Here is a 26,269-nt window from a genome sequence, read left to right on the forward strand (position 1 = left end):
TGGTGTGTGATGGTGTGTGATGGTGTGTGTGTGTATGTGATTGTGCATGTGTATCTGAGGGTGTGTGGTGCTGTACACCTGATGGTCACAGGCTGTATGTTTGGGTGTGTGGGTCTGTGTATAAGATCCTGTCAAAGTGTGTATGTGTGTGTTTGTGAATGCACAGGGGCAGCAGCGGGGAGAGGCTCTGTGTGGTCACTGCAGGGCTCCTCTCCTGCCCCTTCAGTTTGTTCATGTCCTCACCAACCCCTGCTGGCAGAGCTCTAATGTGGGGGACTTGGGGAAGGCAGGGAGCTGGCTCTGAGGAGGGCTCTGGGTTCTTGGATCTGCATTCTTGATTCTACTTTTTTTTTTTTTGGCCACGTCACGTGGCCTGTGGGATTTTTAGTTTCCTGACCAGGGATCGAACCCGGGCCCTGGCAGTGACAGCGCCGAGTCCTAACCACTGGACTACCAAGGAATTCCCGCTGGGTCCTTGATTCTAGATTCTGGAGGATAGGATCTAGATTTTTGGATTGTGGATTGTGGGCGCTTGGACCTGGATTTTAGATTCTGGGTCCTGAGTTCTTGGATCTGGATTCTAGATCTTAGTATCTGGGATCTAGATTCGGATTCTGGATTCTGAGATCTGGTTTTGGATTCTGGGATTTGGATTCCAGACTCTGAATTCTGGGTCTGGGTCCTTGCTGCTGGGCCTTGGCTTCCCGTCTCTGGGTTCTGTGTGTTGACTTTGGCCTGTCCTCTCTGCCCTTCTATTCAGACAGGGTCACTGGGCTGCCCACCATCCCCAGCACACACCCCCACCCCCTAACCTGATGGGTGCAGATAACATGCATGGCCACCAGGGGACACCCTTGGCTCAGATTTGGGCCAAGCTGCCCTAGACATGGAGGAGTTAGGGGACTACCCTAGCCCGGATTGACACGGCTCTTTGAGGGGGACGGGGACAGGGCTTCACTTCCTTCCCCACCCCTCCCAGTGTTGGCTGGTGACTGATGTCTGTCAAACATGGAGAACTGGATCCAGCATCCCCCTTGATACCAATCTGGATCAAGGGACAGGGTGCCCAGTCAGCGGGTCAGATTGGGCAGAAGGCACGTGCGTGTCTGTGAAGGTGTCAATGAATGTAGGGAAACATCTGTGCATGTGTGAGGGTGCACTGTGTGTCTGGAGTGGCCACATATGACAGCGTTCCCATGGTGCATGAGCCCGTGTGGTGGTGCGTGGCCATGTGTTACCGGGACTACGTGTCTGGCAGGATCCTCATGTGACGGCACATCTAGAGGCCATATCTATAACTGTGAGTGCCACTCTGGTGTGGGGTACTAGTCCCTGTCATAGGGGTGTGTCTGGCTATGACCGTGACTGGGTCACTGGGTGGCTGTCGGTGTATTTGTGGGTGTCACTGTGCTCATGAGGGTGTCTTGGAGTGCCTGGGGGAGGGTCCCCGAAGACTGGGACCCCGTGTCAATGATGTCTTGTCAGTTGGGGTGTGAAGATGTGTAGGAAAGAGGTGTGCCTTCTGAGAGTGTCGAACCAGGGAAGGCGTGTGGTCCAAAAGGGGGTCGAGAAGGGACCAAGGTGGGTGGGACCAGAGGTTCTCAGAGCATTTCCTTCATTTCTTCCCTAGGTATCTCTGACCCTCCTTCTCACTGGGTTTCTCTACGGCAGTGTCTCTTCCCACCTCTCAGCATCTCTGACTTTGTCTGTGGGTCCTGGTCCTCTGCCTCATCCTGTTGCCAGGCACAGTGTGCTCTGTGGGTATTGGCTGGCTGGTCCTGTCTCCCACTCCAGCCCTTCATCTTCCATCTCGATCTCCGACTCTGCCTCCCTTTGGCCCTTTCCCTCTGTCCTTCCTTATTTGTGCGTTTCTCTTGCAGGTCTCTCCCATCTCTCTTTCTCCATCTCTGTCTCTCTCTCGGCTTCTAAGTGTCTTTGCCCATCTACAGCTCTGTCTGTCTCTCTCCATCTCTTGTCTCTCCCCGTCTCTATCTCTCCCAGTCTCTGCCGGCTCGAGTGGGTCCGGGTGGGTCCGGGACAGCCCGGCCCGGGCGCCGCTGCGAACAATGCCCCATTCACGCGGCCAGCCAGCGCCATGGCAACGCGCCCGCCCCGCCCTCCCCGCGTGCGGGCCGCTCGTGCCAAGAGGATGCCATGGTTACGTCAGGCGTGTGCCCGCCCCGCGCGCTCGTGAGGGGACCGGGCCAGTAGGGGGCGCTCGGCGGTACCCTCTGCCTGGAGTCAGGCGAGGCCGTACTCCTTCAAGGGGCCTTCAGCCACTCATTGCCTCAGTGTCCCCTTCTGTAAAACATAAGAGATGGGCAGAGTGAGATCCTGTGTGCTTCTGTGTGTGTGTGTGTGTTTTCATGCCTGTGTGTGACAGTGAGTGTGCAGTTTGGGTGTGATGGTGTATCTGTGTGTTTGTGGTCTTTTGACTGTTTGTGTGCCCTTGTGTTTGTATACCTGGGGTGTGTGTGTGTGTGTGTGTCGGTGGTTTGGGTGTGATTATGTGCTTGTGAATTCATGTGACAGTGTGTGTGTTTGCATGCTTGAGGGGTGGGTGTGAGAGAGACAGAGAGAGATGATGGGTGTCTGTGGTTTGGGTGTGATTATGCGTTTGAGATTGTGGGCTCATGTGATAGTGTGTGTGCCTGTGTTTGCATGCCTGGTGTGTGTGTGTGTGTGTGATGGTGGATGGCCCCGTTGTTGGGTGTGGTTGTGTGACGGTTGTTTGTGGGTCTGGGGGTCCATGTTCACAAACTTATATGTGCCTATGTGTGTACTGGGTATAGGTTCCAAGGACTGCCAGGGCTTGGCTGAGCCCCCCCTCACCTGAAGGCCTCCTGGCGCAGAAAGGGGTGCCCAGCTGCCTGGGACCTCCCACTCCCCACAGGTTCAGGAGAGCCCCAGCTGATGAATATTCATGAGGCAGAGGGGCTGGCACCCATTGCCTACAGCTGCGCGTCTATTAGCCCCCCTGCTCTCCAGGCACCAACTGCAGTGGGGAGAGGCGGGTAGCAGCGTGGGCCTCTCCCCGTCTCCATGACTTGGGGGGCTGGAGGGCTTCCTAGTGACTACTGTGGGGGTCATGCCAGTGTGCCTGGCTGCTTGTTGGGATGGCTAAGGGACTGTCTCAACGTTGTGACAGGTATTGGGGAGGATGACTGTTGTGTGACACGGTGTCCTTGTCACTGTGGTGTGGCTGTCCCCCACTGTTTCTTTGTAGCTCTGTCCGGGGACTCTGGGCAGTGCGAGATGTGTACCTGTCACCTGCAACAGTGAGATGCTGAGTGCATGTCATCAGAATGTCTGTGAGCACTTCTTCAGTGGCCTGTACCTGCGGGCTACCTGCTCTGTGACAATCAGGGTGCGTTGTCGCGTTATTGGAGCAACTGGTTGGGTTCAAACATGGCTCGAGGGGCAGCTGTGCACCACACCCTGGGAATGAAGTGCTCAGATCTGCTTCCCCTCCTTGTGACCTAGTGGGGCAGTGACTCCGTGTGGCCACGTGGCTAACACAGCTGAAGCGGCACCCAGACCGGGTATGTGAGTGTGCCCCTGCTGGTCAGACGGTGATACAGTGTGAGGGTCAGCGTGTCAGGGTAGGTGTGAGGATGTGTGAGACAGTGTGGTTGAAGGCACGTGTGACCAGAATCCTTGAGGCTGTGATGGTACTTCTGTGTGTGACAGGGTGGCTGGGGGTGTGACAGGCAGGGTTGCTGGTTGAAGGTGTGACAATGTGTCTCTGTGTGTGACAGCATGTGTGACAGTGTGGTGGTGTGTGACAGTGTGACTGAAGATGAGACAGTGTGGCTGTGTGTGGCTGTGTGATTGAAGGTGTGATGTGACACTATGTGTGTGACAGTGAGTGTGTGATGACATGAGCCAAGGGGCTATGACTGCCCCACCCCCACGCCAAGGCTGCACAGGGAGCCCGGCTACACTGTCAGTCGCATCCTCAGCAATGCTGTCACATACAGCCGTGGTGTCTTACCTTTGTGCTGGATCAAGAGGCCTTGTGACATGGGACCAGCAGCTGCTCAGCCTGAGGAGACATATGGGCCTGAGACAGGGGATACCTGGAGATCCAGTGCCAGCCGGGGCTCTGCCTTGCTGCTCTGTCTTCCCTCTGCAGGCTGGGTTGGGGAGTGGCCTCCAGATGCAGTGGGGATGGGGGTGAGGGGGGCTCCTCTGGTCTGGGGGACTCCAGCTTGGGCCCTGGTATGTGGCTGGGTGGCCCCTGATGCTCAGCCAGGGACGCAGTGCGGCCGGCCTCACCCCCCTGATACCCACACCCTGGTCGGCTGGGTGGTGGCAGCACAGAGGCCCCATTCAGGAGCCAGGGCCAGGTTTCCAGGACGGGTGGGGTGGGTCTCCAGCCGGCTGCAAATGAAATGTTTCCCCAGCTCCTTCCCTTGCCTCCAGATGAGCGTTAGCCACAGGAAGCCCTGCCGCCTGCCTGTCCTTGGCGCTAGCCATGCTGTGCTGCTGGGGCACGTGTGAGTGTGTGTCTGTGGCACCTTGTGCACAGCTGCGGGCTGGCCTGAGTATCCCCATTTGTGATTTGGGGATGCCTGTGTGTGTCTTTGGGTGTCAGTGTGCGATCAGTTGTGACCATGGATGATCCTGTGTGTCTGTGTATATGTGATCCGTATATCTTTGTGTCACCCTGCGTGTGCCACATCTATGGATGATTTTGAGAACATCTGTGTACGTGACTCAAAAGGTCTGTAAAACTTTGTGTAATTGTGTGACTTTGTGTGTATCCGTGTAACTGGACTCAGTGTACGATTCTGGGAGTCTGAATAACTGGGTTTGTCTTTGTGAGTCAGTGTAAATCTGAGTCTCTATGGGGGAGGTCTGTGTGATGGTGAAGGTCTTTGTGTGTGAATGGAGTGTTATTGGTGTCACTCTGTGGGGGAGATGTGTGTGGGATTTCCTCTGCAGCTGTATGCTTGTGTGTGTGTGTACTAAGGGTGTGTGACAGCATTTCTGGGTGATCCTGTGTCTGTGTGTGATTATGGCGTTTTACACGACCGCCCAGAGGAGGAGGAGGGTCTGTATCTTTGTGTGTCTGAGCATGCCTGTGTGTGTCTTTGTGATTCTGTGTGCACGTGACTCTAGGAGTCTGGTGTGTGTGTGTGTGGCATGGACGCAGGTGCCTGGCCAGGTGTGCCTTGACAGTGGGGCTGTAACTCCTCATTCCCCACTACAGGTTCCCAGCCCAGGGACGGGGCAGCAAGCACAAGGCTAGGACCTCAGCCTGGGCACAGACCATGTCCTCCAGGCTGGGCAGGAGAGGCATAAGGCCCTCTTGGGGAGTGGGGATCCCCAGTCCTGCCAGGAGGGCCTAGGGCACCCCTCCCTGACCCTGGCAGCACCCTCAGCCTGGCTCTTGACTTATCTTGTGTACCAGATGTTCATCCTCCTCTGCGGAGAGGCCTGCCCACCTGCCCCGGAGCCCAGCAATGCCTGGCCCCACCTTTGGTGGCCCAGGACTTGGCTGCTGGAGCCCAGATGTTTTGGTACCGCCTCCTACTGCCCCCAGCATCCTGGCTGGGTAATGCCATGGGCCTGGTGCCCACTCCTCCCTCCTCCTCCCCCGGCACACCTGCATTGTAAGAACACACCTGCTGCCAGCCACAGCCAGGTGGGCAGCCCCAGCAGGGAGGAATGTGGGAGATTCCAGCTGTGGCATCCCAGCTGTACACAGCCCCCCCGGCAACACCCTTCTCCCCTGTGATTTCTTGAAGGCCAGGTGTGGTCCTAAGACCTGGGCTGGGGGGGCCGGGGGGGCCCGGGTGTCCTCCAGAGCAACCCCTCAGCCTCTCTGTAAAAATCCTCCCAGCTGGCAGCTGTGGAGGGGGGAGCAGAGTGGATGTGGATGTGTGTGCATGTTGTGGGGGGGTGTTTGTTGTGGGTATGGGGGTGGTCTGAGCAACGTGGAGAGAATTCTGAGTGCGGATATGCTCATGAATATGGGGAAAATGTTTTGTTTGTGGGAACATGGATGGATGTGCGAGTGTGTAAGGAAGAGAGAGGGTGTGTGTGTGCACAGAGGGAGGGTGTTGTGGTGTGAGGGTGTGTGAATGGAAGGATGGGTGTTGTGTGTGTGTGGATGGATGTTGTGTCTGTGTGTATGAATGGAATGCGTGTGTGAAGTGGGTATGGGATGCTGGTTCAAGCAGAGCCCAGGCTTGCTGCCAGAGGCGGGACCGGGAGGGTGAGGAGGGAGTGGGCAGACCCCAGCCCTAGGCCCTGGCACGGATGGCGGAACAGGGCTGGGAGGACAGGCCAGCAGGTGGGGAGAGGACTGGGCCAAAGTTGATGGGGCTTCTGAGGGGTTACCCCTTCATGGCTGTTTGCAGAGGGGCAAGGAGGGTCCACCTGTCTCTCGAGGTCTCCCCAATCCCCCAGTTACATTAAAGATCCCAGACACCCCAAACCCTTCAACCATTCCCCCCTTCCCCAAGCCTTTCCTATTGCCTCCCCCTCCAGCCCCCCACAGGCCCACACTGCTCCAATGTCCCCTTCACCCGGGCCCCGTAACCCCCCAGATTTATCCTCTGCTCCTTTCCTCAGCCATCCAAGCCCCACCTTGGCACCCCAAACCTCTCCTGGGCCTACATATCCCCAGTTCCTTCTCCCAGACATTCCAGCCTCCCTTGGCCCTCCTCAAAGGCCCCCAGACCCATCCCTGTCCCCCCCCCAACTTCCTGCTTTCCTCTCCTCCCTATCTCCCCCCCAACCTATCCCTCACATCCCTTTCCTGAGCCATCCAAGCCCCCAGCCCCTTGATCCCCAAATCCCCTTCCTGTCCCTCCCCTCAGTCCCACAGATCCTCCAGTGCCCTCCTGCAGCCCCTCCTCCATCCCCCATGTAGCCCCGCCCCTTCTCCTCGGCACCCGCCCCCCCTCCTCCGGTGCCTCCTCCCGCACGCCCTACGACTGCAGCGGTGGAGGCTGCGGCCGGGAGGCAGCAGCGGCGGCCCTGAAACTTTAAACGGTGTTAAAAGTTTCTGTTTACGAGAAGCCCTTGAATTTTTAAGGACGTATCGATTCCCTCTGCCACGGCCTTGCATCGGCAGCGGCTGCGATGCAGAGGGGGAAGGCTGGGTCGGATCGGCGGGATCCCAGGACAGAGACCCCCAAGTACAGCAATGACAGACACACATGTACCCAGGCACATCCTCAGGCACACAGAGACCTCCCTCCCTGACACACATGCGCACACACACACCTAGTCACACACACTAACACAGCCTGATACACAGACCCACATCTCTGAAAAGACACAGAGCCCCGCTCCCTGACACACACAGTCACCTGTATACACATACTCTGGTACACACAGATCTTCATCACTGCCCCAGACTCACAGGGACCCAACAGAGAGAAACACATTCCTAGTGACACCCATTAACACTTTCAGCCACACAGACCCTGATTACAGACAGACCCCCTGGGTCACACACACTCTGGGACGCGTAGAGAGACCCACATCCCTGCCACACATACACAAGCTTGTTATGTACACTGACACTTTCTGACAGAAAGAGCCTCACAGCTGATGCACACACTGTGATCAGCTCAATACACACACACATATTCACCTAGGCACCCTCATCACCGGCACTTCCTGTCAAAGACCAGACACTGCCAAGGTGACCTCTACACCTAACTCCCACTAGAATGTCAGCGCCCCCCAGCGCAGGGTCTTTTGTCTTGTTCCCTACTATGTCCCCAGTGCTAGGCACAGAGCCTGGCAGACACTCAACCTCTGACTCACAGACACCCCAGGTACACAGCCAGACCCGCATCACTGCTACACCACACTGGCCTATTCAAAGAGACTCGTAGACGGACATACACTGACCTGTACCTCCTTTCCCCCAGAGGACACCCGGACTCACCCAGACTCCCAAGAACACAACTCTGGCCACCCTGCCTCAAAGACGCAATGTGACCAGGAACACATACCCTCAGGCATATTTTCACATGGACATACACATACACCTGGGCATCGACACCCCTCCAACAGACAATGCATAGTTGAGAACTGCCACAGCTTCTTGCCCCAGGAGGGTGAGAAAGTGCTGGCTGCACCTGGCAGCAGGAGGGCTCTTTGCCTCGGCAGCAGGAGCTGCCTGGGGGCTGCAGGCACCACCTCCCTGCCCACCCTGGGGGTCACTTAAGGGCTCCCCTTGCCCCCATGCCAGGGTCCTCAGCACAGACTTTTCCCCCCATTCCTCTTTGCTCTGGAAATGGGGGACCAGGGGCCTGCATGAGAGGAATGGAGCCTCACCGGGGGTGTGAATACATGTACCTGAGGCCTCAATGCCCATTTCTGTCCCTGATGGTTGGGCTGTGTGGTCCTTGCTAGATTTGTGTGTGTGTCCATGATCAGGGCCAAGTACAAGTGTGTGTGTGTGTGTGTGTGTGTGTGTGTGTGCGCGTGCTGGGAGTGGGGCGTGGGAGGGGCCTGGGTGTATGTGTGTGATACCTGTGTACATCTGGGCATCAGGTGTGTGATATGTGTTCCTGTGTGATGTTGTCTCTGCCAGTGTCACTTTGTATCAGGGTCAGTGCTTTCCCTGTGTTTGGCATGTATGTCCTGGTGTCCGATGGTTTGTGTTTGTGTGACAGTGCATTAGTGCATCTGTTTTGGTGCAGCTTTGTGCGTGTGTTGTGTGTGCATTTGGGTGTCTATGTATGGGAGTTGTGTGCCTGGAGTGTGTGAGGATGTGGTTGTGTGATCATGCCAGTGTCAGTGTGTCAGCATGAATCTGTATATGTCCGCATGCACTGGTGTGTGTGTCTTGGTGTGTATCAGTGTGTGTCTGTGTGAGGCCCATCTTGGAGTGTGTCCACCTGTATCTAGGAGTCTAAACGTGGTTTGTTGTTGAAATGCATATGTGTGGGTATCATGTGATGGTGGGCCCTGTGTGCATGTCAGTGTGCGGGTTGTGGGTTGCTTTCCTAGTCTTGGGGGGGTGTCGGTGCATGTGTGTGGGTTGTGTGCCTATGCTGTGTGCGCGTAGGTGACTGAGAGTGCTTTGTTGGAATGTGGAACGTGTGGCAATGCGTTCTGTACGTGACATGTATGGAGGGCTCCAAACCTCACTGCGTGTCAGCGTGTGTCTGCTTTGGAACGCGGGCCAGCACGTGTCGGGGTGGCCGTGTTGGCGTGCGCCCCCGCGCGCGCGTGTCTGAGTGTGTGTGTGTGCATGTGTGCGTGCATATGTGTGTGTGCGTGTGTGTGTGTGTGTGTGTGCGCGCCGGCCGTCGCTCCCCCGCCCTGCCCGCCCCTCCCCGCGCCCCTCCTCCCGCCCGCGCCGCCCGCCCGCTCCCTCTCCCCGGAGTGCGCCGCTTCCAAACTTTGTCTAAACTTTCACTTTCACAGCGCGGCGGCGGCGGCGGCGGCGGCGGCGGCGGCGGGCGAGGGTGACCGGCCGAGCGGCGGCGGCATGGAGTAGACGCGCGGCGGCGGCTGCGGCGGCGGACGCGAGAGGCAGCGGCGAGCGCGGCGGCGGCGGCGGCCCCGGAGCCGGCGGGGCCGAGCCTGCGAGCGGCGAGCGCGGAGCGGCGCCGGGCCGAGCGCGGGGCCGCGGGCCGGGCGGGCGCAGCGCGGCGAAGGCCGGAGGAACCGAGCCAGAGCCGGAGCCCGAGCGCGGCCGCCGCCTGCCGGGCCTCCCCTCGCCGCGGCCGGCCGCCGCGCTCCCGCCCGGGCGCCCAGCTATGTACTCCCCGTACTGCCTCACCCAGGTACCGGCCGCCGCCCCCGCGCGACCCGGGAGGGGAGCGGGCGCAGGAGGCCGGCCGGCGGCGCGGGCGGGAGGGCGGAGGGGGCGCGCGGCGGCTGGGGGGCAGTGAGTCCGCGGGCGGCCGAGGGGTGCAAGCCGTACGGTGGGGAGTCCGACCACGCGTGCGGGCGCCCCCGTGCGCGTGCGACCCTGGCCAGGAGGCAGACTCCTGTTGGGGGTTCCGGGGGCTGCCGGCTGCGTGCGTGGCGCTGCCCCTGTAGCGCGGAGCGGGAGTGCGTGTTTGTGTGTGTGTGTGTGTGTGTGTGTGTGTGTGTGCGCGCGCGCGCGCGCGCTCGACTGGGGTGCAGTGGGCAGCGGGACTCCCGCCGACCTGTGGGCGACTGTGGCGTGCACCCGGACAGCGTGGCCGCTGGCAGTGTTTGCGGGATGACAGAGTGGCAGGGGGTGGTCCCGAGGGCGCAGTGCGGGGACTGGGTCTGGCGGCGCTCCCTGGGGCGGGCGCAGCGGTTCCCGAGGGTGGCAGCGGCCGGCGTGCGTGGTGGTGGCCCCTGCGTGCCGCCGGGGTGCCCCGGGCGGGCCGAGCAGCCCGGGCGTCTCCCCAAAGTCTTTGTTCAGGCCTCACATGGGAGCGGGGCTAAGAAAATGGCGGGGCTCCCAAATTTCTGTGGGGCAGGGGAGGGGCGGGAGGGGCGGGCGGGCTGCCAGCCCTGGCCGCGCCTCTTCGCCGACCCTGGACGCCGCAGCCGCGGCGACCCCCCCCCCCAAAAAAAAAAAAACTTTCCTCGGCGCAAACTTTCCGGCCCCAGCCACCCCGGCTGCCGCGCGGTGGACCAGGCGGGTCTGGGGAATCCCATCCCGCTGCCCGGAGGCGGGAGGGGCTGGCGGGAGCCGCGGACACTGCCGACGGTGCTGGGGCCACGCCGCCGGGTCAGCCGCGGGCGCTGTGCCGACCTTGGCGCGCTGCGAAAGCGCGTCCCGCCTCCAGCGAAGTTCCCTGCACCGCGCACGGCAGGCGGCAAAGGCCCGGGGGATGCCTGCCCTGCCACCCCACCCTCTCCGATGGTGGCTCCTGGCTCTGAGAGGGCACAGAAGCTGCCCAGAGCCCCACAGCAGCCCTGGTAACGCTGTCTGCTGGGCCACGCTATAGCTGGCATCCCAGACTCCGCAGAGGCGACACCTGGGGGCTTTCTAGCCCTGCCTGCCAGCAGGGCCTGCGTTTGTGGGGGGAGTCTCTAGGCCAGGCCTGGGTCCTAATTGTCCCCTCTGCCAGTCTGAGCCTTGCCAGCTGTGTGCCAAGTGTGCCCAGGCTGGGAGTGGGAGTCCATGTGAATATGGCTGCTATGTGGGTGTGGTATTGACGAGGGGCTAGAGGGTATGTCAGGGGTGTGTGTCAGCCCCCCCACGTAACAAACAGAATGCCCACACCACACTCTTGTATCCACAGATGCAAGTGTGTGTGTGTGAGTCAATCTCGGGGGTCTGCTTGTGGCCTTGTGGATCAGCCGTAGGCAGCCCTGTGTGTATGGACATGTGTGTGGCCCAGGGTGAGGGTCTTCCTGTATAGGATGTGAGTATGTGTTGGTGAGGTGCACACGCACATGTATGTATCACGGTGTACATGCAGGTGTGAGCAGGCACTCTGGCCACTATGGCAGTGTGGGGGACCCCCATATCTGTGCCTCTGACTGGCCAGCCACCCCATCTTGGGCCCCCGCATGACGACCCTACCCACCTAGCTGGGTCTGAGCTGTGGCTGCCTTTGGTGCCACATTTGGCTGGCCGATGTGGCTGGTATTCAGGGCCTAATGGGACCAAGACCTCATGCTTGAGCGGCCCCTGGCCCACCAGCCGCCAGCTCGGCTCCCTGGCCTACCCTCCTCCTCAGCCTGGGTGAGAACTTGGCTCTTCAGATGTCACAGACCTTGGGAAAGAAAATGCCAGCTGATCCACTGGTGACAAGACTAGGGAGGGGCTGGGGCAGCCCCCAGACTCAGGGTGATGGCCAGGGCTTGGCTCTCTGACACCTTCGAAGGGAGCAAGGGCTCAGCTCTGTGTCACAGGCCTGAGTATGCCAGGGCGTCGGGGGAGAGAAGGGAGCATGGACTCGCTAGATTGAGCCCCTCAGCTCTGGGCAGGCAGCTGCTGTTGGCTGGTCAGCAGGGTCCAGCCTTCCCCTCCTGACGGCCACATTTCTGGGAGCTAGTCTGTTTTTATAAATCTTTCTGCTTCCATAGTTTGCTCTGCCAGTTTCTGTCTTTTCCTCTATCTCTGTCTCTCTCTGCCCCTTTTCCATCCGTCTCTCTGTCCTATATCTTTGACTGTCCCTGTCTTTCCCTGTCTCTCTCTGATTCTGGTTCTGGCCCCATCTCTGCTTCCCCCCTCCCCCTGAGTCTCGGACTCTGTCTCTTCTCTGGCCTCTGTGTGTGTGTGTCTCTGTCTTTCTCTCTCCTTTTTTTCAAACCAGAATTGGCTTCGATTTTAAAGTCAATAAATGATTGAGCAGGAACGAGCTTGGAGCAGCGGGGCCCTGGTGGGGAAAGGCACTGTGGGCGAGGGGGAAGGGCGGGTGTGGGGGGAAATCTCCTTCTGGAAAAAGCATCGAAATCCAGGGCGGCTGGGCGGGGTGCTTGCTGGAGCTGCTTGAGCCCACTGCAACCATGGGCCTGAGTCCTCGGTGGAGGGGAAAGGGGTGTATGGATGGCCCCACACCCCTAACAAACAGCGGCACACAGGATGTGGACACACACATACACCACCGCTTCCGCCAAGATGAGGACATGAACGACATGTTTATGCTGATGTCCAGACACAGCAAGTTCGGCCATGGACAGACGAACTTACGGACACAGGAAACGGTGGACCTGTGTTCTCTCCCCACCGGCACACACACACAAACCCCTTGAGATGGGATATGTATATCGACATAAACGCACGGAGACACAGCGATACCGTCCAGACACATTCAAATGCAGGCTGACTCAAGTGTGTGTTCACCCCACACTTACACAGACCCAAGGGCACATACCTTTACACAAGACAAAAGGCTGTTGGCTTACCTGGGTGTGTATACAGACACGCATGTTCGCCGACATTACCTGCCACACGGCCCCACGGGAGCAGCGGAATGTTCACGTACCTTTGTTTCCATGCAGCCACATACACACTCCTTCAGGGGAGGGGGATGGACTGGGGCCTCCCTGATACCCACCCCGGCTCTCTCCCTGGATCTCTGGTCTCTGGCCACCCCTCTGTCGCTGTGAAGCTGTTGCTCCCTGTCCCGGCACCAGCATGGGGCCTCCTTTTTATGGCGCATTTTCTCTCTGGCTCTGGCCCTGCCTGCTTCATGTCCACTGCTGGGGTGGGAGGTGTGTGTGGCCACGAGCTGGGACAGAGTAGGCCATGCCTGGGGTTAGGTTGAGCTTGGACAGACTGAGCTCAGAGCCGAGGGCTCTGCTGAGTTAACATGGGGGCAAGGGGCTCCCCTCTCTCTGGGGGCTGGAGCCAGGGGTCCTGGCCCAGCCAAGAATGTCTTGTGTGGCCTCAAGGGCTCCCAGGTGGAGCTGTGGGAGCAGAGGTTGAGTGTTAGACTTTGCAAATAAGACAGCACAGGGTTTGAGCTCCAGCTCTGCATCTTAAATCCTGTGACCTGAAACACAGGACTTTCTTGGTCTGTAACATGGGCAATAAAAAAATAAAAAAATAAAAATTAAAAAACAAAAGGGGCAATAATAGTACCTACGTCTCATGCTGTGATTAGGCTCAGTGTCATGCCTGGCACATAGCATGTGCTCAAGAAAAGGAATGACGTGTCATTTTGGTTATCATCATTAGGCCAGCCCCGGGCCCTCCCAGCTGAGGGTAGGCTGCTTCAGAGGGATGGAAGCCAGGGTCAAGCACCTCCCAACCATAGAAATCCAAATGGACTGTCTGGAGGAGGAAGCAAGAGAAGAGTTGGGAAGGAAAGAGGCCAGCTCATGGCCCAGCTGTTTTCCTTTAGGTGGGGTCCTGTAGGCCAAGTAGGGGACGGCAGGTGTTCAAGGCAGGGAGAGGTGATGGTGGGGGTAGGGGAGCGGGCAGGGAGAATGCCAAGGCCTGGGCTGCCCCGTGGGGACCAGATGCCATTCTTGGGGGCTCTGGCTGCCCTGGCCCTTTTCCTGACCTCGACCAGGCCCGCTTTGGGGCTGGGCTCTGAGGCCTTGTGCCAGAATGTGCAGGAGTGTCTGTGCACATGAGTGCCCACATGTGAGTGGGGCAAAGAGCCTAGAGATCAGGGTGGGTCCCAGTGGTGACCTTAGGGATGTCTGCATGGCTCCAGAATCATTTCTGTATTTGCATCAGGGCACTGTCACCTGGGACCACCGCGGGGACAGGATGCATGTGCGGGACCCTATGTGGGCACTTGGCAGGGTCAAATGGGCGTTTCAGCTATGTGCAGAGGGTGGGCGTGCAGCTGTGGCTGACAGTGAAATTCCCCCCCGCACTGACCACCTGCTTCCACTTCCAACCCGCTGGGAGCCTGGCCTTTTTGGTCTGCTTGGTTCCTGTCCTCTGCTTTTGAAGTGCAAGTGTGGGGTCTCACACTTTCCTCCAGCCGGACGGACAGAGGATGAGGAGGCCCGGACAACTGTGCTTCCCTCCAATGCAGTGCTGAGGATGGGGCTCCTGTCCCTCCTAGCTGAGGTGGGGAAAGGAGGGGGTGTCTGCCCTTTCCTACCCCCAAAACCCTGGATGTGGAGGCGAAGGGGCCAGGGGAGACATCCCTGAGCAGCTCCCCGGGTTCTCCCCGATTCGCATGTGTGTTTGTCGGCATGGCAAGCCTTAGAGCCACCATTTTCCCGAGGATAGCAGTGTGGCTGTGCGTGTGTGTGGGTCCCTTTCCAAATGTCCCTGTGTCTCCGGACGGTATGTCACTGGATGCTGCCTGGTGTCTCCGAGGGCCATCCCAAGCTCTGTCTCTGTGTATTCGGGTGACAGTGGGGTTGGTGGTGTGTGTCACCACGTGTGTCGGGATACCTGATGTGGTCTTTGTGTCACGGTGCCGCTGTGGTATGTCACTAAACAAATCATCGAATCCTCTGGGTGTCTGATCGTCGTGACAAGCGGTGTATCCGTGTGCCTTACCGTGCATGGCGGCCTGTTGTGTTGACATATCTGTGTCAATGCGTGCACCTACAGGTATCGCCCCCATGGCATTGTGCGTCCTGGGCTTGTCCCTGTGACCATCAATGTGTGTTTCACCACGTGGGCCCCTCTCCCTGGCCTCCCTCGGCCTCTTGGCATCTTGTGAAGTGCCCACCATGGCGGCCAAGCTAGTGTCTGGGAACAGGCTGGCTTCTTCGAGGCTTCCCATGAGGTCGGGCGGCCATGGTGGCCCTGCTGTGGGCCCCACCCGTGCCCCTGGCCCGGCATGGACAGAAGCCCGTTGTGTGGCGAGGTGCGGGTGTGTGTTTGGGCCGCCCACAGGCCTCCCTCTGTCTGCCCGGCGCACATTGATCTTGGCTTCTGCCTGTGTCAGTCCTGGCCTGGCCAGCTGGGGTGTCCGGCTGTCTCTGTGGGCCAGAGCCCACCGCCCCCTACCGTCCCCAGCGGCCAAGCCTGCCCCAGGTCCCATGCCTCCGTGCTGCCCGCTGTCCCTCCGAGGCTCTGAGGCTCTGAGAGCACGGATTTGGAAACTGAGGTCCCCTGCCTGTTCCCCCGCCCCCCTCTCCTTCCTCCCTCTCTCTCCTCCCCTCCCGCTCCCTCGCTCCCTCTCTCTCTCTCTCCTGCCAAACGCATCTTGGCTCTGTCTGAATATCTCTCCTCCTCGATTTTTGGCTCCAGCTCTGGGCGCGTTCACTAAAAGAAGGGCTAGCTCCCCCCTTCCCCGCCCCCCTTCCTTGCTGCCTCCCCCCCCTCTGGAGGAGCCCCTCTGAGGGCGGGAGTGGCCGCGTGCAGGGGCCTGGGCCCCCAAGCGGGCTTGGCCAAGGGGGCACAGGCCTGGTGGGCGAGGGGGCTGGGTGGACTGGGCCTGGCAGCCCGAGAGAGCGGTGGCCGGGGTGACCATGCTGCCCGGCTGGGCGGGCGGCCGGGTGGGGAGGGGTCGGGGGCACGGAGCTGGGGTGTCTGGCTTCTGGTGGGGCTGGCAGGCCTCTGTGAGGCGCAGCTGTGCCCAGAACGCCGAGCTGCGTTTGCCATCACTACCGATGTGGCTGCGCCAGCGGGGAGGGGGAGGCGGGTGGCGGGCACTGCGGCGCTCCATAGCCAATCGGAAGCCGGGGTTTCACTGGGGAGCTCTCCCCACACTGGGCCCCACCCTGAGGGAAGCTGGGGTTGGTGGCCAGCAGTGGGTAGGGGGCAGTGCCACCACCGCCACCGAGGACTCTGCCCCCTTGGTTGAAAGCTCGGGGCCAGCCTTCCTGGCACAGATCGGGCAAGGGCGGGGGGGTCGTCTATCCCCACCTGAATCCGCAGGAGCCAAGCTGGAGTAAGGGGCAGATCAGAGGCGCACCCCACCCCCTTGGCCCCAGGAAGCGGCTTTCAGTCCGGGGCAGCCAGGAGCTGGGGGTGGGGGCCGACTCATCCAGGAGGGTCCGTCCAAATATCGGCTTCAGTAGAATCATCTCGGGGGTTTATTCCGGGTCCATCTCACACAAAGTCGCACACTCTCATTGGCACACACAGGCACAAAGAATCACGCTGTCACACAGGCACGGCACACCCTGGCACAGCGCACAGACAGGAGCACACAGACACAGGCGTTCCCACCCAGAGGCTAACCTTCGCACCCAGACACCTAGGGATGCCCGCCACACTGAACACAGCGGCTCGTGCTACACACACAGGGACACACATGTGGGTGCAGACCCTGGGGCACACATGGTCGCACGGTAACACACTGTGAGACACACAGCACAGACACAGGCACCGCCACCACCCAATACACGGGAGCTCACGGCCCCACAGACACGTGGTGAGAAGCACACGGCACACGCACACAGTGACATTGTCAGACACATGGTGATACACACACACTGGGCGATGTCTGGAAGCATTTGGTTGTCACACTTGGAGGGGGGTTTGCCACTGGCACCTAGTGGGTGGAAGCCGGGGATGCTGCCCAGTACCCCACAGTGCACAGCACGGCCCCAACCACACATAAAGATCCAGCCCCCAATGTCAACAGTTACACACACGGGCCCAGCTAACCCCTGACACCCACTGCGCGCACACACACACACACATACACACACGGACAAGAGTCCGGCTGACACAGTATCTCACAATGTCTTGCTTACTAGGACCCAGGTTTTGTCACAAATGCAGGGCCCCCCACCTCTCACACACACACACAAGCCCAGGTGCAGATGATGTGGCATGTACACAATCCCATGTTGCTCCAGCACACAGGGACGAGGGTCACTCCCACACACCCATTCACACCTGGGCCACACCTGGCCCTGCTTGGAAATGGTACCTGAGAGGCGAGACCTCCCCTCCTTGTACCTCCCCTCTACTTGCTGGCCCTGCTGGCTGTCTTTGAGCAGCAGATCCAACCACCCCAGCTTCTCCTGAGGGAACTGGGAGCTCTGAGTCCCTGTGCTGGTTTGTAGAGGCCTGGGGGATACTCCTGGGAGGCCACATGCCCACCCATGCCCAGGACACCCTGGCCTTCTGGGCCCAGCGGCTAGGGGCCCCCGTCTCACAGTCTTGCTTCTGGCAGCCATCGAGACAGTCCAGGATGGAGGCGAGGCTGACCTCTGAGACTCTTGTCCTCCGTGTGGCTGTCTCATTAATCCTCTGGCCGTTGACTCCTCATTTCTGACTCTGGAGAAATACGACTGGTGGAATCATACAGGAAGAAAGCGTTTTGTAGGATAATAAGTGAATGAGTGTTTGTCCTAAAAATCACAGCAATATCTAAAGTGTGCTGTGTGCTCGCTGTGTCTCAACCTGTGCTAAGTGCCTTCCTAGCTTGTCTCCCTGAATCCTTCCACATGAGGCGGGTGTGGCAAGGGTTAGCTGTGCCCATGTGTGTGTCTGACAGTATATTAGGGCAGGGTTTCTCCACTTTGGCACTGTTGGCATTTGGGACATTTGGACATTATTAGGGGAATGGGGCCTCTGAGCCAACTTCCTGGGTTTGAATCCTGGCTCTGCTACTCACTAGCTGTGTGACCTGGGCAAGTCGCTCAACTTCTCTGGGCCTCAGTTTCCTCTCACAGGATTGTGGTAAGGATCAGAAAGGAGTTGGCTTATCCAGAGTCCTTTAAAACAGTGCTTGATGTGAAGTAAGGGCTTGATTTTATAGATGAAAAACTGAGACTCGGAGAAGAAGCACCCTGGGACAAGGCCAAGGGCTAGAAAGTGGTGGAGCCTGAGCCTCTTCTCTGATCGCCACCATCCTAAATCCTATGGATGGGACAAAAATGCAGCTTATTCTCTGGCCTTTACCAAATTTCGGAGTGGGCCTCTAGGCCTCCATACCCCCATTTGAAGTATGTCCCTGCTGTTGGCCCTTGAACCGTCCTTACTGCTCTGACCTTCAGATCTTTTTCTGTCCAGGGCTCAGAATGAGAGTGGATGGTTATCTCATCCCCTCTGCACACCCACTGGCCAGGCTTGCCCTCACCTTCCTGGCAGGGCCCAACACCCTCTCCCACACATTGCTGGGCACCTAGCCGAAGCCCTCGTGCTGGGGGTGCAGCCAGGGGCCTGTGCATTCCTTCTACAAATATTTGTTAAGCACCTCCTGGGTGCCAGGCCCTGTTCTAGGCCCTGGGGGCTCGGCACGGAGCAAAATCAGTGGAGGTGCCAGCCCTGGTGGGAGGGTAGACCGTGAACCCGATAAACAAGGGAGAGTCCAGCACTTGAGACAGCGATAGGTGTTATGGGGAAAAGAGAACAGTAGGGTCCTCGGAAGTGCTGGGCAGCTGTGGTTTTAGCAGAGGTGGTCTGGGAGGCCTCGTGGCTCGGTGTTGACTTTCAACTCTGTTGCTCTGCCACAGCTCAAGTGTGGCCTCCCAGGCCCTTTGCCCTCTCCAAGGGGGCGGTGCAGAGGTCAGGGGTACGTGACTTAGCATGGTTGCCCCCACCGTCTGCCCGGAACGCACAGCCTGTTGTTGCTGCAGTCTGAGGTCATCCATTATCCGTACTTGTGGATACACCGTATGCTGTCCACCTAAGACCTGGGGACAAGATGGCCGGCGCCTCTTCTCTACAGAAACTGGGCGTCAATGGGCACCGGGCACTCTCAACTGTGCCGCTCTAAGCTGGGGGGTGGGGCTGGGGCAGCTGGTGGCCCGGAGTGGCACTTCCACCTGGGCCCCTCAATTTAGCTCCCTTGGGGTGGGTCCAGTTTATTTTTACCCCAGCCTGTCACCCTGGCAGTGCCAGGCCGTGCCATCTTTGTAGGGTCTTGGGGACCTGCCCAGGGCTTGAGGGGACCTGGCTTTGTCTGCCGGACCCCCAATTCCCAACTAGGTCCCCATCTCCCTCCACCCCTAGAACTCCAGGTGTGAGGGCTCTGGGCTGGGGCTAGTGGGGTAGGCACTGCTGGCTGGCAACCATCGTGCCCAGCCTGGTGGCATTTGGTTTGGCACCCTGCCTGCCCCCCACCCCCACCCCATGCCTGGGCAGAGCCGAGCGGCTGCTGCTGCCAGTCTCCATCTTGAAGCTTGGGGTGGGGGTGGGGGAACGCTGGGCACCTCCCGGCCCCCTGCCCGCCCCGTGCCACCTGGGGCTTGTCCCCCATGCCTACTCCTTGGAAGGGCCCGGGCTGCTTTTCCCGCTGCCCCTTTGCATCCTGGAGCTCGGCGAGGATGCCCGCCTGGCTTCCATCTTCCCTGCTCGCTTCCTCCCTCTCTCGCCTGCTTGCCTGTAATGGCTCACCATTTTTGGCATCTCCTCCCCCTCCCCCTCCCATAGGCGCCAACCTCACTTCCAAACCCGCCATTGCTGGCTCTCTGGCCTCTGCTGCCTGGGGCTGGGACCCTGGAAGAGAGAGTTTGGGGGGCCGAGCATATGGGCATGAGGGGGGCTTTCTGGGTGCTTGTGTGAGTGTGTGTCTGGAGGGGGAAACATGCTTCGAGCCAGCTCGTGCAACCAGCCTCGAGGTTGGCAGAGCTGGGCTGCAGAAAGGGGGTGGCGGAGAAGTGCAGACTCTCCCATTTCTGACCGGCCCCGGGGCCTCGTGTCAGCCTCTGGGCCACTGGGAGACCAGGTGGGCATTTCGGTCCAAGCCGGGGGTCTGGACTGGGAAAAAAGCAAGGCTTCATTTGTAGGGTGCTCCAACCCTTCCTTCCCCAAGTCACCCCCGTCCCCAGGACTTCAAGTTTTCTGTTCCCCCCGTCCAGAGCCAGGGGTGGGGGAATCAAGCCCCACGTTGGGCACTTGTGCCCCCAGAGGGACAAGGGACTTCGGAGGAACCGGTTTACTGCCCCCCCACCCCAGCTCGCTGCCCGCCTCTCTCGGCACTAAACAAAGTTTGCTAAGTAACTTCAAATGTTATTTGAGGACGGCCTGGCCTCAGCCCAAGGCGGCCCTGTGGAAACTTGTTTTTCGCTGCCGAGGCTGCAAGTATCAAAGACACACTTTCGGGGGGGTGGGGTGGGGTGGGGGGGTGCTTCGACGCTTCTCCCCTCTCTCTGGCAGGGGCTGGCCCTGAACGGACACATAGACACACAGAGGCCCGCACCGGCAGAGGGACACACACATCATGCTGTAGCTTGTGACACCAGACACATGACAGGCAAGGACCATAGCACTCACTGATAACACGCAACGCACACATACTGACACACCCAGGGAGGGGAGGGAAGGGTTTGGAGTGTGCTGCCCCCAGCCCACAGGCCCTGGGGTTTTTCCAGCTGGTGAGGCTTTTCCACACTGGGAAAGTGCATGGCCACGAAGCCTGGAGTCCTGCATTCTCAGGTCTCGTGGGCATGAGTGGGTGCTCAGATGGGTCCTCTCCCCTTTCTCAGCCTCAGTTTCTCCAACTGTAGAAGGAGGCGCTGGGCCCAGAGGGTGTAAGAAGCAGAATCCCACGCTGATGAGAAGAGTGCCTGGGCTGGAATCATTGAAGGGAGGAGTGAGTCCCTAACAGCGGGGTCTGAGCATGAGGGCTGGGGTACAAGCAGTGCGCATAGGTGTCAGCTGGCATTTCTGCAAACCTGATGGGTGTCCACCCTGACTGAAGACCCCGACCTCAAGCAACTCTAGGTTTGCCAGTTCCCAGGGAAGTCATGTTTTTCTCCCCGCTCCCTTCATTTCTCTGCTGGCTTTTCTTGATCTTTCCCTAAATCCCTCCTTCTCTGGGTCTCCACCAGCCCTGCCCAGGCCTGGAGCTCAGGGAAATCGTGGGAAACAGGCTTGGGGTGTGTGTCCCTCACCGAAGCCAGACAGGCCTGGGGTCCTCCATGCCCTGAGATCCCTGATGAGGCTCCTGGAGTTCCCCAAACTCAGGCAAGAAGCTGGGGGGTGGGCATCTGAGCTGACACAATGTGGGAGGGGGAAGATCCATCCTAGGGTCCCTCTGAACCATCCGCTCCTGAGGTTTGTAACCAGATGGGATCCCGCTGGACAATAGAAAGCCCAAGGCTGGACAGGACACCGGACTGACCTGCCCCCAGGCCCTGAGAGCCTCCCCATCTCACTGTCAGCCAGACCCTCACTGAGATAGGTTTATGGGGGTCCCCTGGTCCCAGCCCCACACACCGCTTCATCTCCACTCACAGTCGGTACCCGCAACACCCCGCCACCCGCAGTCTGTCGCGCAGTGACAGCCTGTCACAGGCACCGCCGCACACCGGCACAATCTGTCGTCCACGCACAGTCTCACACACAACCTGTCACACACACGCACACACACACAGCGGCACAGTCACACACACAGCCAGCCTCACGCGATCACACCAAGCGTCACAGCTTGTCACAGCCATAGACTCCTCACAATAAAAATAACAGCTACCAACTCCAGAGCAATTATGCCTGGGCAGTGGGTGGGTGGGTGCACGTGACCTCCTGTAACCCTCTCAGCATAAGGCAGGTATGAGTAACCTGTTTTACAGATGAGGAAACAGGCCAGAAGGTCAAGTGCCAAGGTCATGAGGCTAGAAGTGGGGTGGCAGGAATTACTCAGCCAGGCCCCCAGGGGCAAGCAACATTTAAACAGATCTCACAGCTTTTCAACCCACTCCTATCCAACTGAGACTCCCCCTTCTGGCCCCCCCATGGGAGTTCCCTTCCCATTCCCCAGATGGGAAAAACTGAGGTTCTAAGCAGCCCAGCCAAGAAACAGGGGAAGGGGCCTCCTGGCCCCTTGCGTAAGAGGGCTCAAACTGTCTGCCTTCACCTGAGGAAATGTGAGCCATGCCCTCCAGCCCAAATGTTACTTTGCTCCTTGTGGACCGCGGTGGCTGCAGCCTGCGGTTCTGCTGGATTCCGTGTGTAGTTGGCTGGGGCCAGGGTTCTGGAAGGCAGAGAAGTCCTGGGTCTTCAAAACCTCTGTCTCCATCCACAGTTGGGGGTGGGAGTGGCAAGTCCCTCGGCCCAAACCATGCCCCGGAGACTCGGGCTGCCCTGTACCCCTACTCCCCAGGGCCCTCCGCATTCCAGGGCGCTTCCTCCTCCTCTGCAGCTTGCTTTCCCCTTCTTTGTTCCACCACCCCCACCCCACCCCCGCCCCGCTCCCCGGGGCTTCCCCCATTAGCGCTGCCACGGCCAAAACCAACACCGCTCCAACGACATCCCGCTGAGACCCGCCGGGCGGCGGCGGGCCCTGCCCCCTGGCCCGCTCAGGGGCCAAATCCTGGCTCGGCGTGGCGGCGACGGCGGCCCCGGCGCACGTGGCTACCCTTGCGCATCGGCCCCGACGGGGCACCCGGGCGGGCGCACTCCCAGGTCCAACGCCCCAGCGGACACTCGGCCGGGCGCACGCACTGCACGTAAGCACGCTCCTGCACAGGGGCTCAGACCCCGGTCTCCAGCGTGCCCTAGCCAGGCGCCCCCGACCGGGATCCCAGGCACCGCCAGCTTATACGCATACACGGGCCTCACGCCCCAATGGGACTGCTGGGAGCACACCCCCCCATAAATAATACCCTTTCCCAACCTCGGGGGTCGCGGCGCGCGCGCGCGCGCGCGCGCACACACCCACCCACCCACCCACCCCCACACACACACCACATGCGCTCTTGCTTGCATCCTCACCGAGGTTCTGAGCGCTGGTACTGCCCTGCGTCCCCACGGGGGTCCCGGGCTTAGGTGAGCCTGCAGGAACTGCCGATGCCCACGCACGTGGCTCCAGGCCCATGCGGGCACACACCTTCCCAGTCTGCACACGCGTGTATTTCACGTGAGCTGCACACCTGCCAGGCCGCCCAGGGCACCTGGCTGCAAAACCGCATTCAGGTTTTGGGGGGAGGGGACTGGGAATCGGAGGCCTAATTCCCATCGCCCCCATCTCTCTTACAACACCCGCCTCCGCAAATGTCCCTGGGGCGCAGGTGAGACGCCCCAGAACTGTTGCCCAGTGGCGCCCCTGCATGTGCTATATTTATATTGGAAATGTGTACCTTTATATATATTTCTTATATGTAAGAACCTCCCCCCATTCCCGCTCCACGTTTATACTTGGGTTTTACCATCCCTATTCGGCTTCTTCCCAAACCTGCAAAAAACCCCATTTCTCCAAGCAGGGACGTGGGGCGAAGCGGGAGCAGCCTCCCCCCTTCCCACTGTGGACGCCCCTCGTTCTTAAAGGCTAGGGACCCCCCTTCCCACGAAAGGCCGAGCTACATCACCGAATCCCCAAGCCCTCCCCGAAACACAATCGCGGGGGTGGGTGCTGGCGGCGAGACATTGCTTTTTGGTGTGTTTGCTGTTGCTGCTTAAATTAATCCTGAGTGACGGCCTGCAATTCCTCTCCACAAAGAGGCCATTTAATGCCCCCTCCCTTCTCGGGCGAAACTTCCATTTGCCCCCCTGAGTCCAGCTTGGCAGCTCAGGCCGCGCCCTACCAGCCCTCCTGGACTTTCCCTCAGGTGCGCCCGGGGCTTGGAGGCGGGTTCCCTGTGAGCACCGTGGACCTCAGGAGCGAGTGTGGGTGGGTTTTGGAGGGATGGGAGATGTCTTAAAATAGAAGCGCCTCGCTGAACGGAGGTGGGGGGAGGGCGTCCCAAGACTCCCTAGACGGCCCCACTGCCCAACCAAAGTGCTCCGGATGCCCCCGCCCGGCCGAAGAAAGATGAACTTCCGTGCCTCCTCCAGAGCGCCGCGAGGGGAGGATCCAGACCGTCCCCCACGTCGCCCTGAAGCCCCCCAGTCCGCGTGTGTTTGTGGAAATTCCAGCAGAGCCGTGCAGCCGGTGCCCGTGTGTTAGCCCCAGCGTATGGCCGTCGCCAGGCTCCCGCCGCCTGCGACTCCTTTCATTGTCACCTCCCGGGTATTCTTTTCGTGCGTGACATTTCCCCGACCCGCTGCAAGTGGCTCACGCTTGGCTTGGGGGGCAACATAGGTGGGTGGGGGTCGTGGGGAGGCCTCCCCTGGGCTCAGGCAAGGGGAGGGCTGGGTGTTTTCCACGCGCGGAACTTGGGTGCTGACTGTCGTTGTCACTTGCAACGCACACCACAGGGTAGAAGGGGACAGCATAGCCCTCCAAGGTGCGGACGGCCGGGACCCGAGGGCGTTCGAGGGCCAGTGCTCAAAGTCGGGCGTGCGCGTGCGCCGAGGCGAAAAGGCGGGAAGTGGTGCGTTGAAGCCCCGGATGTGGAAAGCGCCTGTGGTACAAGGTTGCGTCGCTCGGCAGGCCGAATGGCTCCAGGCGTTGAGTGAGGAGTGAGGACCACTGCCCCCGCGGGCAGGTGAGGGGAAACCGGGAACGGGTGTGAAGGAGCAGCGGCGACAGGCGAGGCCTTGGGCCGTTTGCGTCGCAGCCAGAAGCACCAGAATGATGCCAACTAGACCCCGAGGGGGTCCGTGGCGGCCTTTCGGACCCCGCACTGCACAGGCGCGGCTCCCTCTAGCCCCGGCGCGGCCCAACCCCTCCCCGCGACCCCGCAAAAAAGGAACCCGGTGCTGGCTTCGAGGGCCGGCCTGGTTCGCGTTCTGGGACATTCGCCATTTGCAGCACCAGAGGCCTGCGCTAGAAGGGGCTCAAATGGCGGCGTTTTGGCCTCGAGGCGAGTTCGGTCCCTTCACCAGGCGCGCGGCGTGGGGTTCCGGGCCGCCGTTTCCTCAGTGTCCCTCTTGTGCCATCTTGATACCCGACAGGGGAGAACGAGAGGGCTTTGGGAAGAATGCGATGTTAATGATTCCTGTTCTTTGGCCGCTCGAGGGACTTTTTGAGCTTAACGGCCCCAGAATCTTGAGGGCAACTTTGGAGCGCCCTTACGGAGAGAATCCGTCGTACGCGTCTCAGCCTCCAGACCCCTAGCCTCGGAAGAGCCTCCCCATTTCTCCCCAAGTCGCCTCTTTTTTGTGTGTGTGAATAAGGGCGGGGAAATTTACCAGGGGAGCATTTTGTTTGTTTCAAGGGTTGGCTGGGTTTGGGGGCGTTTGGCCTCCAGCGAGCACAGGGAAGAAATGTGACTAAGTGTTAGAAAATGCGCTTTCCCTTTCCCTCTTTTCCACCCTCAGGCCGCGGGAGTTGCGCAGCTTCTAAGAACCTTTATAAAAAATTTCCCCCTCAGATATCCTCTGATCGACACCGCCTTCCCTCGGCGCTGACTTCTTGAATCTGGGGCGCTAAGGCCTGTCCACCCATTGCTACCAGCCATTTTGCAGCACTTCTGGGCAGGCCGGGGGAGAGGATGGAAAAGAGGAAAAAGAACGTGTGCGCGGAGTGGATCCGACTTACCTGTTGGAGGGGGAAGCTAGTGTCTGGAAGGCGTCCCCCCCAGTCTACCCCCGGAGCTCGAGCAGCCCCCGGGCGTTCAGAGAAAGCACTCAGGGGCCTCCCGATCTGCCCCTCGGAAGCCAGTCATAAACCCGACTTCTCATCACCCGAATTACTTAAGGGTGCTCTGATGGTGTTAGGTCCTTTTCCTTTTCCACGTGCGGATGACTCAGCCCTCTTCAGCTGCGACTGGGGAGGTGACCCGGGGCAGCGGTTGACAGGGCGCTCGGCACCCTCGATGGGATGGGAGGCGCCCCATCCCAGTCGCATCCACTCCCCTCAGGCTCCCCAGACCACACTTAGTTCCCCTTTCCCCCCTTTATTTTTCGGGTCATCTTTTCCCTCTTCTTTAAAAAAATTATTTTAAAAATTGTAAGGAGTTTTTGTACTTTTTTTTTTCTTAACGTGAGACAGAGGCTGGATAATGGAAACAGGCATTTAAAAAAAAAAGAAAGGAAAAAATACATGTCGGCTGTCCGTGGAGCTCCAGCCTCGCCTGCTTGGCGACTGAGCTTTTGGTCGCCGGTTCCCTGGTAGAACCGGCATGGGGCACCTGGGATCTCTGCCCGTGAAAAGGCGCTATAGAAATACGAGGAATTATTATGATTTTAATAAAATTGTGTCTCATTTAGGAG

General features: G+C 59.6%; 2 protein-coding genes across 5 annotated transcripts in view; both read left to right on the plus strand.

Annotated features, from left to right (window-relative positions):
* GCDH (glutaryl-CoA dehydrogenase) overlaps positions 1-26,269 on the plus strand; it is a 415,847-nt gene that overhangs the window by 68,384 nt on the left and 321,194 nt on the right. The gene's annotated exons all lie outside the window — the stretch shown is intronic.
* The window catches only part of NFIX (nuclear factor I X), a 98,370-nt gene continuing 81,731 nt past the window's right edge, over positions 9,631-26,269 (plus strand). For 3 of the 4 annotated variants that reach the window (XM_081233321.1, XM_081233324.1, XM_081233323.1), the window contains exon 1: positions 9,631-9,764. In XM_081233321.1, the coding sequence (XP_081089447.1) occupies positions 9,738-9,764 (27 nt within the window). In that variant the 5' untranslated portion in view covers positions 9,631-9,737. The remainder of the gene's footprint in view (positions 9,765-26,269) is intronic. The other variant, XM_081233325.1, reaches the window with a different exon arrangement.

Source organism: Mesoplodon bidens, assembly GCF_964165515.1.
Source record: "Mesoplodon bidens genome assembly, chromosome: 4".
NCBI lineage: Eukaryota > Metazoa > Chordata > Mammalia > Artiodactyla > Ziphiidae > Mesoplodon > Mesoplodon bidens.